This window comes from Garra rufa, chromosome 11 (genome assembly GCF_049309525.1).
Source record: "Garra rufa chromosome 11, GarRuf1.0, whole genome shotgun sequence".
Lineage (NCBI taxonomy): Eukaryota > Metazoa > Chordata > Actinopteri > Cypriniformes > Cyprinidae > Garra > Garra rufa.
The window spans coordinates 45,090,557-45,104,242 of record NC_133371.1 but is presented as its reverse complement, the minus strand read 5'-3'; the positions used below and the strand labels follow the sequence as shown (position 1 = coordinate 45,104,242).

The following is a 13,686-nucleotide window of genomic DNA, read 5'->3' as shown; positions in this document are numbered from 1 at the left end:
AAGAGGTTGGTAGGATTCTTTAATTTTTTCAAAAGAAGTCCATAATGCTCATCAGGGCTGCATTTATTTGTTCAAAATACAGTAAAAAATTTGATATATTATTGTAAATTAAAATAACTGTTTTCTATTTGAATATATTTTAAAATGGAATTTATTTCTGTGATCAAAGCTGAATTTTCAGCATCATTACTCCAGTCTTCAGTGTCACATGATCCTTCAGAAATAATTCTAAAATGATTTGCTGATCAAGAAACATTTCTTTTATTATCAATTATCATTTATTATCAATATTTTTTGATAAATAGAATGTTAAATAAAAAACTGTAAATTATTTTTAAAACAGGAATCTTAAGTAACATTATGAATGTCTTTACAGCTACTTTTAATCAATTTAATGCATCTGTGCTGAATAAAAGTATATATGCATTCGTTTATATTCAATAAATTAATAAATAAATAAAAACTGACCCAGAGTGAATCACTTAATCCACTTTCAATGTATTTTGTTTATTTTCATATTATTATTATTATTATTATTATTATTATTATTATTTTTTTATTTTATTTTATTTTTTTTTTTTCTCTGCAAAGGGTAAAAAGTAATGGCTCTATCTCTGATGTTCAGGTATAGTTCATATTAATTTCTTCAATAAATTAATAAATAAATGAAAACTTACCCAGAGTAAATAATTTTATCCACTTCCAAAGTCTTTCATTTTATTTTAATTATTATTATTATTATTATTATTATTATTATTTTACAAAGGGTACAAAGTAATGGCTCTAATTTCTTCAATAAATTAATAAATAAATGAAAACTTACCCAGAGTAAATCACTTTAGCCACTTCCAAAGTATTATTTATTTATTTAAATAAATGAATAGATAAATAAATATTGACCCAGAGTAAATCATTTTTTCCACTTCAAGTATTTTATTTTTTATTTTATTTTGCAGAGTAAAAAAATATTTTTTTAATTAATTAATTTTTTTTAATAAAAAAAATAATAACCTTTTTTTTAATTTACCTTTTTTATGATGCAATGGATAAAAAATAATGCTGATGTCCAGGTATAGTTAATATTAATTCATTTCTTTAATAATTTAATAAATAAATAAAAACCGAGTCAGAGTAAATCACTTTATCCACTTCCTAAGTATTTTATTAGATTTTTTTTTAATTATTATTATTTTGCAAAGGGTAAAAATTACTAGCTCTATCTCTGAAGTTCTGGTAGAGTTAATATTCATTTCTTCAAAAATTTAATAAATAAATAAAAACTGATCCAGAGTAAATCGCTTTATCCACTTCCAGAGTATTTTATTTTATTTTTTAATTGTATTTTGCAAAGGCTAAAAAATAATGCTTGTTCATGTATAGTTAATATTAATTTCTTCAATAAATTGATGAAGATTTTATTTTATTTTTATTTAATAAATTCAGTAATTATTTTATTTTATTTTTATTCAAGAAATTAATCAATCAATAAATAAAAACTTACCCAGAGTAAATAATTTAATCCACTTCCAAAGTCTTTAATTTTATTTAAACTTTATTTTTAATTTTATTTTGCAAAGGGTAAAAAGTAATGGCTCTATCTGTAATGTTCAGGTATAGTTAATATTAATTTCTTCAATAAATTAATAAAAAAAAGGAAAAACTGACCCAGACTAAAAATTTTATTAATTTAATTTCATTTCATTTCATTCATTTCATTTCTTTTCATTCATTTAATTTCATTTCATTTTTATTTTTTTTTTTTATTTCACAAGGGTAAAAAGTAATAACTGCATCTCTGATGTTCTGGTATAGTTAATAATAATTTTGATAAATTAATTAATAAATAAAAACTGACCCAGAGTAAGTCACTTTATCCACTTCCTAAGTATTTTATTAGATTTATTATTATTATTATTATTATTATTATTATTATTATTATTATTATTATTATTATTATTATTATTATTATTTTGCAAAGGGTAAAAATGACTAGCTCTATCTCTGAAGTTCTGGTAGAGTTAATATTAATTTCTTCAAAAATTTAATAAAAAAAAAAAAACTGATGCAGAGTAAATCACTTTATCCACTTCCAGAGTATTTTATTTTATTTTTCAATTGTATTTTGCAAAGGCTAATAAATAATGCCAATATCTCTGATGTTCATGTGTAGTTAATATTAATTTCTTCAATAAATTGACGAATATTTTATTTTATTTTATTTTTATTTCATAAATTCAGACATTATTTTATTTTATTTTTATTCAAGAAATTAATCAATCAATAAATAAAAACTTACCTAGAGTAAATAATTTAATCCACTTCCAAAGTCTTTAATTTTATTTAAACTTTATTTTTAATTTTATTTTGCAAAGGGTAAAAAGTAATGGCTCTATCTGTAATGTTCAGGTATAGTTAATATTAATTTCTTCAATAAATTAATAAAAAAAAAGGAAAAACTGACCCAGACTAAAATTTTTATTTTATTTTATTTTATTTTATTTTATTTTATTTTATTTTATTTTATTTTATTTTATTTTATTTTATTTTATTTTATTTTATTTTATTTCACAAGGGTAAAAAGTAATAACTGCATCTCTGAAGTTCTGGTAGAGTTAATATTCATTTCTTCAAAAATTTAATAAATAAATAAAAACTGATCCAGAGTAAATCACTTTATCCACTTCCAGAGTATTTTATTTTATTTTTTAATTGTATTTTGCAAAGGCTAAAAAATAATGCTGTAATCTGTAATGTTCAGGTATAGTTAATATTAATTTCTTCAATAAATTAATTAAAAAAAAGGAAAAACTGAACCAGACTAAAAATTAAATTTATTTTATTTTATTTTATTTTATTTTATTTTATTTTATTTTATTTTATTTTATTTTATTTTATTTTATTTTATTTTATTTTATTTTATTTTATTTTATTTTATTTTATTTTATTTTATTTCATTTCACAAGGGTAAAATGTAATAACTGCATCTCTGATGTTCTGGTATAGTTAATAATAATTTTGATAAATTAATTAATAAATAAAAACTGACCCAGAGTCAAAGTCACTTTATCCACTTCCAAAGTTTTGTTTTATTTTATTTTATTTTATATATTTTAATTTATTTTATTTTCTCAAAGGGTCAAATGTAATAGCTCTTCTTCTGCTGTTCAGGTATAGTGCCTTCATTGACCTACCAGGTGTTTTTCATGAAGAAGTTGTGGACGAGCACCGTTCCAGGCAAAGACTCCTTCGCAGACTCCATCTTCCATTATTATCAGGTGAGCTGACATAAACATTGATATTACCACATGATAAAACCATGAATAAAACCCTGTCCTTATATAAAGTACGGCATATCATATCAGCCTATCTTCATAATCCATGCAGGAGCTTCCCAAGTATCTGCGTGGCTATCATAAATGCTCCAGAGAAGAGATTTTCCAGCTCGGCGCTCTGATCTACCGGGTCAAATTCGAGGATGACAAATCACACTTTCCCAGCATTCCTAAGATGCTGAAGGAGATGATTCCTCAGGACCTGATTCGCCAGCTCTCGCCCGATGACTGGAAAAGGGTTTGTGTCACTCTCAAATACGTGTTGTTTTAGTCACATTAGTTTTATGATCTGATTGGCTCGTCTTCACTGCTTTCTCCTCTTGTTGCAGTCGATCGTGGCGTATTTCAACAGACATGCTGGGAAATCGAGGGAGGAAGCCAAGCTGATGTTTCTGAAGGTCATTTTCAAATGGCCCACATTTGGTTCGGCCTTTTTTGAAGTGAAGGTAAATGTGCAATTTGGCAAACTCCCACTTTTCTACATGCTATCCACAGTTGTGGAGTTCTTAGAGCTAGTTTTCTTTCTTTTTTCCCCTCTGGATGGACTGATCAGTCTGGTTTTTCTCTCGTTGCAGCAAACCACTGAGCCACACTTTCCTGAAATCCTGTTGATTGCCATTAACAAATATGGAGTCAGTCTGATCGACCCTAAAACTAAAGTGAGATTTCCTTTTTTTTCTTACTCTTTTTACTCCAGATTTGTTACGCAACTACTGTATTTTCCATTTTTTATCGTCTGTAATTTACTGCAATTTATTACAAACTGACTTTGTCAAGCACGCAAAACATACAAGCATTTATTTGTATAGCACATTTACTTTAAATACATTTATTTAGGCCTTTATAATAAACATAGATTATATATTGGATACCACTGTAGTTTCTGTTTGTTTAAAGCTACTTCTTATCATTTGTTTCGGTTATGTTTTGAATATTGTTACATTTAAGGATTTGTTGGAACAAAAAATAAACAAACAAAAAACAACACTGAATTGCTTTACATTTCTGCTTTTAAAATAAATAGTAACTCAAATAATATTTTTTTAAAAAGTAAACAATCTTTAGCTAGATCCTTGTTTTTAATTAGTTTAACATGAACTAAAACAACTAAAAATAAATGAACAAAAATTTTGTTTTTTAGTAATTTTCTTACATGCTTTTGTTCTTTATATTGTTGTTATTTAATTAATTAATTATTAATATTTTTATTGTAAAAATACTTTTATCATTATATTTTATTAGGTGGATTTTTTGTAATTTTGTTACATGCTTTCGTAACTAAGAAGTAAAAATGATTAGAAACTACATAGACCTGTTACAAAAAAACAATATTAAAAATAACAAACTATTTTATCTCAGCTAGTTTCTAATATTTAGCTTTTATCATTATATTTTAATTTTAGGTTTATTTTTAGTCTTTTTGTAACATGCTTTCGTAACTTCAGTTCAACTTTAGTTCAGTTTAACATGAACTAAAACAACTAAATTTAAATAAACAAAAAATGAATAGACATTTAAAATGAAAAGAAGTACTAACTATGAAAAGAAGAAAGTAATTTTTTTTTAGGTTAAATTAGATTTTTTTTAACATGATTTTGATTTGTATTGTTTATTTAATTAATTTTAAAATGTGTAAAAATCCAAAATATTTAGCTTTTATTATTATATTTTAATTTTAAGCAAATGTTTAGTCGTTTTGTTACATGCTTTGTCATTTTTATTACTAATTGTTGTTTATTTAATTAATTACATTTTTATTTTAAAAATATTTAGCTTTTATCAATATATTTTAATTTTAGGTTACATGCGTTCGTAACTTTTTTGTTGCATGCTTTTGGGTAACTTCAGTCAAACTTTAGTTTAGTTTAATTAATTAAAACAACTAAAAATTTAAACTATAATATATTTTCATTTTAGGTGCATTTTTAGTAATTTTGTTACATGCTTTTGTCATTTTCATTGTTTATTTAATTAATTTATAAATTTAATGTTTACATTTTTCAAAATCCTTAATATTTAGCTTTTATAAATTTTTTATTAATTTGCTTAATTTTTAGTAATTTCATGCTTTTGTCATTTTCATTAGTTGTTGTTTAGTTAATTTATTTTATTTTATTTATTATTTGATTTTAGTTTATTTTAAGTATTTTATTTGAGGTAACATTTATTTTATTTAAAGCATTTTTATGGCTTTAGTTATAGTTTTAGTTAAATATAATAACCCTGTTCTGAGTGTTTCTAATACATTGATGTGACTTGTGTTTTTCTCTCTCAACAATAAAAATTTGGATGATACAACTGATTTTCTTTAAAATTTAGTAGCGTGTTTTTTTTTTTCATGTGTGTTTTCTCTGTTCTTAATCTGCAGGATATTTTAACCACGTATCCCTTTACCAAGATTTCCAACTGGAGCAGCGGGAACACGTACTTCCACATTACTATCGGAAACTTGGTTCAGGGCAGCAAACTTCTGTGTGAGACATCACTGGTGAGAGAAACACTACTTTCATCAGGTTTACTATATATGAATGATTTCAAATATTAAAAATGACTTCTTTATTTCCTCCCAACAGGGCTACAAAATGGATGACCTGTTAACATCCTACATCAGCCAGATGCTGACCAACATGAGCAAGCAGCGCAACTCACGCGGCCACAGCAAGTGAACGTTTGATTGGCGTGAGGCGGCGGAGCTGGTGCGTCTGCTGCGGCCCATTGGTCGGCCATGCAGCTGGGGGCGGGCCTTCGCGTCCCAGCTGTGGCGAATGAGCCGCACCCCCTCTGCCAGCTCCCAGGGAACCGTGTGTCCCGATGAAGACTCTTCATCCGCCTCCAGTGAGGATGACTACCTCTGAGCAAAGCTCCTGCGTCCGCGCACGTGAAGAACCTGATTTCTGATGCCTTTATTGGATGATTTCCTCTGGAATATGTAATATATATATGTATCTTAATGCACAATTTAGGTACCAATTGAGTTTTTCAAATTCAAATATGAACTGGAATAGCTTCGCTACATGCATCCTGAAACAGAATCTGTGCTGTATTCCTTATAATAACCACACTGAACAAACTGTATTTAGATTATTTATATGGTAAACTCTAAATGCATGAGTTTCTGGAAGTGTTTGGACTGATTGTTTTTTCAATGGCAGCAAAAAAGAACTTTTATAATCATTCAAATGTTAGTTTGTGTTCCATTTGAGGATTCTGTGATTTTAATGTTACAATGTTACACTGTAGGCCTTAATGTGTTTTGAATTGATCATTTAAGATTTTTAAAAATCAGCTGTTTTTATCAACTGTTTGGGCTCTCATTCTGACGGCACCCATTCACTTCCATTGGTGGGCAAGTGATGTAATGCTAAAGTTCTCAAAATATGTTCTGATGAAAAAAAAACTCATCTTTAAGTTTTGTCTAGTGCATGTGAACAGTTTTAAAATGTTGGTTTTCGTTTAAATCCTCGACACTATAATATGTTTTTATGACTTTAGTGTTTTTAACTGAAGATGAGTAACTTTTTTTCTATACATCTTGAAAGGGTTGCTTACCCCAAAACATTTTTTTGGATATTAAGATATTGATGAGTTTGTTCTTCATCAGAACAGATTTGGTGAAATTTAGTATTACATCACTTGCTCACCGATGGAAGTGAATGGGTGCCGTCAGAATAAGAGTCCAAACAGCTGATGGAAATATCCCAATATGTCATTTTATGGATGATCTAGTCTTTTAAAATTGTTACATGATCAGTTCATTCACTATAATCTCATTTTCATGAGCCTTCTAATAAATACAGATGATTTTAGGAGTGGAAGGAGAAGAGAAAAATACATGGTCTTATTTAAACAATAACATGTTCAGGTCATTTTTAACAAAAAAACTAGTCTTTTAAAATTGTTACATGATCAATTAATCTCTTGATCTGCCACTATTACCTTATTTCATTGAGTATTGAGTCTATTAAAAACAGCTGATTTTAGGAATTGGATAAAAGAAAAATACATGGCCTTATTTTAAACAATACCATGTTCAGGTCATATTTCACCCTAAAGAAAAATATTTATTTTTGCATAGAAGAAAATTAAACCTTGTTTTAGAAGTCACATTTTTGTGACATTCATGCATAATGGTAGTTTTTGTTGCACTGCTTTTAATGTACGAGTTAAAACACTAAAATCATAAAAACATATTATAGTGTTGCGGATTTCAAGAAAACCAACATTTAAGAATTGCAAAAAAATTAAATGTTTAAATGTTCTAGACAAAACTTTGCTAAAGATGTAGATGAGTTCGCTCTTCATCAGAACAGATTTGGAGAATTTTAGCGTTTACTGCCTTGCTCACCAATGGAAGTGAATGGGTGCCGTCAGAATGAGAGTCTAAACAGCTGATGAAAACATCACAATGGGTCATTTTTTGGATGAACTAGTCTTTTAAAAAAATTGTTACATGTTCAATTATCTGCCACTATAACCTCATTTCCATGAGTCTTGAGTCTAATAAATACAGCTGATTTTAGGAATGGAAGAAAAGAAAAATACATGGCCTTATTTATATTATAAAAAATGCGTCCATATAAACAATGAAATGAGAATGAAAACTTGTTTCAGAAGTCAATTTTTTGTGATTTTCATGCATAATGGTAGTTTTTGTTGCACTGCCTTTTAAAAAGTTAAAAACACTAAACTTAAAGGGATAGTTCACCCAAAAAAATGTATTTGCTAAAGATGTAGATGAGTTTGCTCCTCATCAGAATAGATTTGGAGAACTTTAGCTTTACATCACTTGCTCACCAATGGAAGTGAATGGGTGCCGTCAGAATTAGAGTCTAAAAAGCTGATAAAAAAAACATGTATTTTTTTTTTGGTGAAGTAGTCTTTTAAAATGATCTTTTAAAACATCATAGTGTTGAGGATTTAAACAAACATTTTTAAATTGCAGCAAAAAAATATTCAAACGCACTAGACTAAACTTATAGGGATAGTTGGAAAACTTTAGCATTACATCACCTGCCCACCAATGGAAGTGAATGGGTGCCGTCAGAATGTGAGTCTAAACAGCTGATAAAAACATAACATATGTCTTTTTTTGGGTGAACTAGTCTTTTCAAAATTGTTACATGATCAACTCATCTCTTGATGTTCTACTATAACCTCATTTCAAGTCTTTTTGTCACTTTATTTTTTAAAATGATTTTGGGCTGAAATGTGACCTTGATGTGTTTCCAAGTGATTTATTCAGTAGATAACTAAATTTGCTAGAATGAAAAGATGTTCTTGAAGGAGCTGTAGGTTTGATCTATATTTTATTCATATAATCTATGGCCTTTTTGCACAAAATATGTCCTTCAACACAATTTTTTGGACTGTCTTGTAATGTTAGACACTAACCTGAACTACAGAGCGCATCTGTTTAGTGTGCAAATTTTATTTCTAAGCAGAGAAACTTCTGTCTATTGTTATTTTGCAACTGTTTTATGTAAAAGCACCATATTAGTTATAATAAAATTTTATATTAAACGGTCCTATAAAAGTGCAGTCTTCATTAATGAATGAAAATGAAACATCACTAAAAATTTCATGAGGCCCATCTTGAGTCTGCTAAAAATATTTTTATTTAGGCTATTAGAGCTGATGATAGAGTAACAAAAAAGACAAAAAACTTCATTTGAGATCAGTTTACAATCATATTTACAGACATAAGTTACATTGAGACAATAGAAGCAATAGAAATCACGCCAGGCATTGCATTTTATACAAGCAGGAATGTTTTAGCAGCCAACGGCATGAAAAACAAGCCAGAGCGTGACCGTCCAACATGCAAACGCTGCGAATGACGAGGAAGAGCGTTGTGCATTTGCAAATGAAGACCTTTAAGCTCATCACTTGATTAAATCGAGCACTTTTGCACTTCCAAGTCAGCAAATCGAAATCTTTCAAATCCAGATTGTCTGTTTGGCCTGTTATTGTCTTCCTGATTGTAAATGTTTGTCATTTTGATCACATCATGCAATGGATCTGACGTCTTTAATATTTCCATAACACTCCGGAGTAAATGCAATGACATGTAGTTGATTTTCCATGCGTCATACTGCGGTCTTTAATTATAACAACGAACTTCACAGAAGCAACAGAAACTGGATGATGGATTCATCTTATGCCACCAATTCAGAAAATAATTGGTCAAATATATATTTGATATTTTTAACAAAATATCACTAACTTAACATGTTCTTTATGAATTACCTCCGAGTACCATGTAAATACCACGGTACATGAATTTCATGGTACTGGCATAGTATAAAAAAATATTTGACCCTAGAATAGGAAATAATATATTTATTACTATTATTAATATATTTTAATTGCATGAGACATACTGTATTTGGTAACACTTTACAATAAGGTTCCATGTGTTAACATTAGTTAACTATAATAAACTAACAATGAAAACACTTCTAAAGCTTTTATTATTTTCAATGTTCTTTTTAAAATCAGTTATTGTCATTTAATAGAAACTAATAATGAATAGCTTTAACTATCATTAACAATAAGGAATTGTTAATAATTGTCAATGTATTAAACTTAGTAGTAAAGTGTTACCTAATATGTGACCCTGGACCACAAAAGCAGTCTTAAGTCGCTGGGGTATATTTGTAGCAATAGCCAAAAATACATTGTATGGGTCAAAATTATTGATTTTTCTTTTATGTCAAAAATCATTAGGAAATTAAGTAAAGATCATGCTACATTAAGATTTTTTGTAAACTTCCTACTGTAAACCTATCAAAATGTAATTTTTGATTAGTAATATGCATTGTTAAGAACTTAATTTGGACAACTTTAAAGGTGATTTTCTCAGTTTTTTGATTTTTTTGCACCCTTAGATTCCAGATTTTCAAATAGATGTATCTCGGCCAAATATTGTCCTATCCTAACAAACCATACATCAATAGAAAGCTTATTTATTGAGCTTTCATAGGATGTATACATCTCAGTTTTGTAAAATTTAACCTTATGACTGGTTTTGTGATCCAGGGTCACATATTTGATTTGATATCATTGTTTAATGTTTTGCGTACATTTTCCCACAAAATTTTATTAAATGTAAAGAATGTATTTAATATATTAATAATTATATTAAATATAAAATCAAAAAATATATATTAATATATAAAGCAATTTAAAAAATGCGGAAAATGTGTTAATAAAATTTATAAAATATTTATCATCTATAGTAATATCTATTATTATATTGTAATTTAGATTGATTTTTTTATATTTTTCACCATTCAACAGACATATGCTGTTCCTTAGATCCAAAATATTTTTTATAATTATGATTAGCAATATAAATTTGAGGAAAATGTGCAAATTATAAAATATATTTATTTTGTCAGTTTTATTTATTTTGTATTACTTCTATTTAATTCTATTTAATTTTAAATCATTTTAATTTAAGGGATTTATTATTTCGGTTATTGTTTAAAATTTTTGGTTTAGATCCACTTCCCTTCACTCCACTTATTTAAAACACTTATTTCTTTGATTTTATTTACTTTTTATTACTTACTTTTTTAATTTTAAGGATTTGGATTTATATTATTTAGATATTTTTCACCATTCTATATTCTATATATATATATATATATATATATATATATATATGAAAATTTGTGCCAACTAGAACTATTTTTTTTTATATATATTTTTTTTTTTTTCTCACAATTTTTTATATATTTTTCACCATACAACAGTCATATGCTTTTCCTCAGATCCAAAATAATTTAATATATAACTAGCACATTTTTCTCAAATTTTCCATATGTTCTTATTTATCACTGCTATTATAATGTTAAATCATTTTTAATTTTAAGGATTTAGATTTATATTTCATATGCTCTTCCTCAGATCCAAAATATTTTGTTCTATATACATTTGAAATATATAAAAATATTATATATATTTTATTTACTTAATTATTTTCTATGTCTTTCATATGACCCGTTTGGCTAATAATGAAGGATAATTTAATACCAGTGTTCAAAACACAAAGTCCCATACTTCTGCCTCCAAGCTTGACCCTAGCCAATGAAAACCATCTTTAAAACAAGAAATGGTTCACAGTTGAAGCTCAAATTGATGTCTGCATCGGTTTGAAGCTCAAATATGAATGGACATGTGATGCTGCAGGTCTGGAGGCTTTACTCCTCTCACAGATCTCCATTTGGCGTGATTCAGACGGGAGGCTCCTCGGTGATGGTGGGCAGGTTGGGTGTGACGGGCGAGTTTTGAGCCTCTCCACGGACGCTGATGCTGGAGATGGACCAGACGTCGCTCAGCTCTGCCGGACGGAGCGTGAAGGAGAAGGAAAGAGATGAGAGTGGCTCGTAATGTCAGTGACGGAGGGTCAGATGGGGACGGGGTAGCCATGCACTGGGGGAACATGCAGGGGGAGCTCGGGGTCCCGGGACAGTGACGGCCCGTCAAAAAACACAGGGTTCCAGCGGACGCCGTGCACCTCAGACGCCGCTTCTACAGCACACAGACACATGCACACATGCAAATCAACGGACCACAGGACACTAAACAACAAGGGCATCTGGGATTGTTGATGAAAAAAATCTGACTACTGATAAAGTTACACTTTTTATCCATTTTTTTCAAACTTCATCTTTGCACTGGGCATTAAGATCAAGGATTTTGGTCAGACGGACCTGTTTGACCATAGATTTCTATTTAAAGCACCTGAAAATGTGCTATTACAAATTATGGAATATTTTTATTTCTTTGAATTTTTTTACTTTTTATTACTTCTATTGTAATTTTTAATAATTTTAGGCATTTAGATTTCTAGGTTTAGGTTTTTTTTTTTTTTTAAGATATTTTTAACCATATCAACAGACATATGCTCTCTATATATGTATGAATAAACATTTTGGAAAAAATGTGCTGATTATAAAGTAAATTTTTTTTTTAATATATATAAAATATATTACCCCCTTGCAGGAGTATGAATAATTTCGGGCTTGACTGTATATATAAGTACAAAATTAACTAAAAAACACACGTATTATATATACATTTTATTTTTTTTGACATATTATGTTATATTATATTATATATGTAGATGATAGATAGACATACATAGATAGCCTATATAGATACAATAAACTAAAACACTTGAAAAATAAAATATGCATATATATAAAAACCCATTTAAAAATATTTATTTATTAATTTATATATATTTAAAAAATATCACTAACCCACTGAAAACTGCACAAATGTAGAGTAAATATATATATATATATATATACAGTACAGACCAAAAGTTTGGACACACCTTCTCATTCAGGTGTGTATAAACTTTTGGTCTGTACTGTAGATATGAATTCAACTGAAAAAACTTGTGAAAAAATATCTTTCAGGTGGTCAAATAGCAAATAGTGGAGCTCTGCAGCCACCTACTGGAAAAAGTTATTTGTAGTTGTTTTTTTACTTTTAAAACTAGATTTTCCAAAAGATGGGCAAAAATCTTACACTAAACCATGTGAAATTATCCATGTTATCCCCATGAATTAAAGTTAGAAATGTGGGTCTTTTATAAAGTGAATTTTACATAAAAAAAGCAGTTTTTGTATAAAAACCCATTTAAAAATATTTATTTATTAATTTATATATATTTAAAAAATATCACTAACCCACTGAAAACTGCACAAATGTAGAGTAAAAACTTTAATAAACAGAAAAATATACAGTACAGACAAAAAGTTTTGGTCTGTACTGTATATATGCATATTTTATTATTCAAGTGTTTTAGTTTATTGTATCTATATAGGCTATCTATGTATGTCTATCTACCATCTACATATATAATATAATATATATATAAAATAAATAAATAAATAAAATGTATATATAATACGTGTGCGTTTAGGTTAATTTTACACTTACATATAAAGTCAAGCCCGAAATTATATATGTATAATGCACATCAATCATAACACACACACAAAAAACTCCACTGGCTATGTTCAGAATGGAAAAGTTTGTTGGGCAATGTATATTGCTTACTATATTTTACAAAACAGTGCGTAAATGTGTGCAATATTCAATAATATTTTAACATTTAGTAAGCCACTAATATGACCTTGTTGAGTTATGTATGCATCTAATTATAAACTCAAAAAATATAGTTGTTTTACATTTTAAATCCATTTTTGCTTAAAAATCTAAATTTTGTCAAATAATTGGATCAGATGGTAAAAATCATGTTTGGATGAGGTTAAGCGCATTACATCATGAGTACAGTATCCCACACACTGTAATCTGTTGTAAACTGCAGATTTGG

General features: G+C 27.8%; 1 protein-coding gene across 1 annotated transcript in view; it reads left to right on the top strand.

Moving 5' to 3' along the window:
• myo7aa (myosin VIIAa) overlaps positions 1-8,847 on the top strand; it is a 69,492-nt gene extending 60,645 nt beyond the window's left edge. The window contains exons 42-47 of the mRNA XM_073850305.1: positions 3,169-3,275; positions 3,385-3,570; positions 3,662-3,778; positions 3,908-3,991; positions 5,701-5,820; positions 5,906-8,847. Of these exons, the coding sequence (XP_073706406.1) occupies positions 3,169-3,275; positions 3,385-3,570; positions 3,662-3,778; positions 3,908-3,991; positions 5,701-5,820; positions 5,906-5,998 (707 nt within the window). The 3' untranslated portion in view covers positions 5,999-8,847. The remainder of the gene's footprint in view (positions 1-3,168; positions 3,276-3,384; positions 3,571-3,661; positions 3,779-3,907; positions 3,992-5,700; positions 5,821-5,905) is intronic.
• Positions 8,848-13,686: the final 4,839 nt, after the last annotated feature.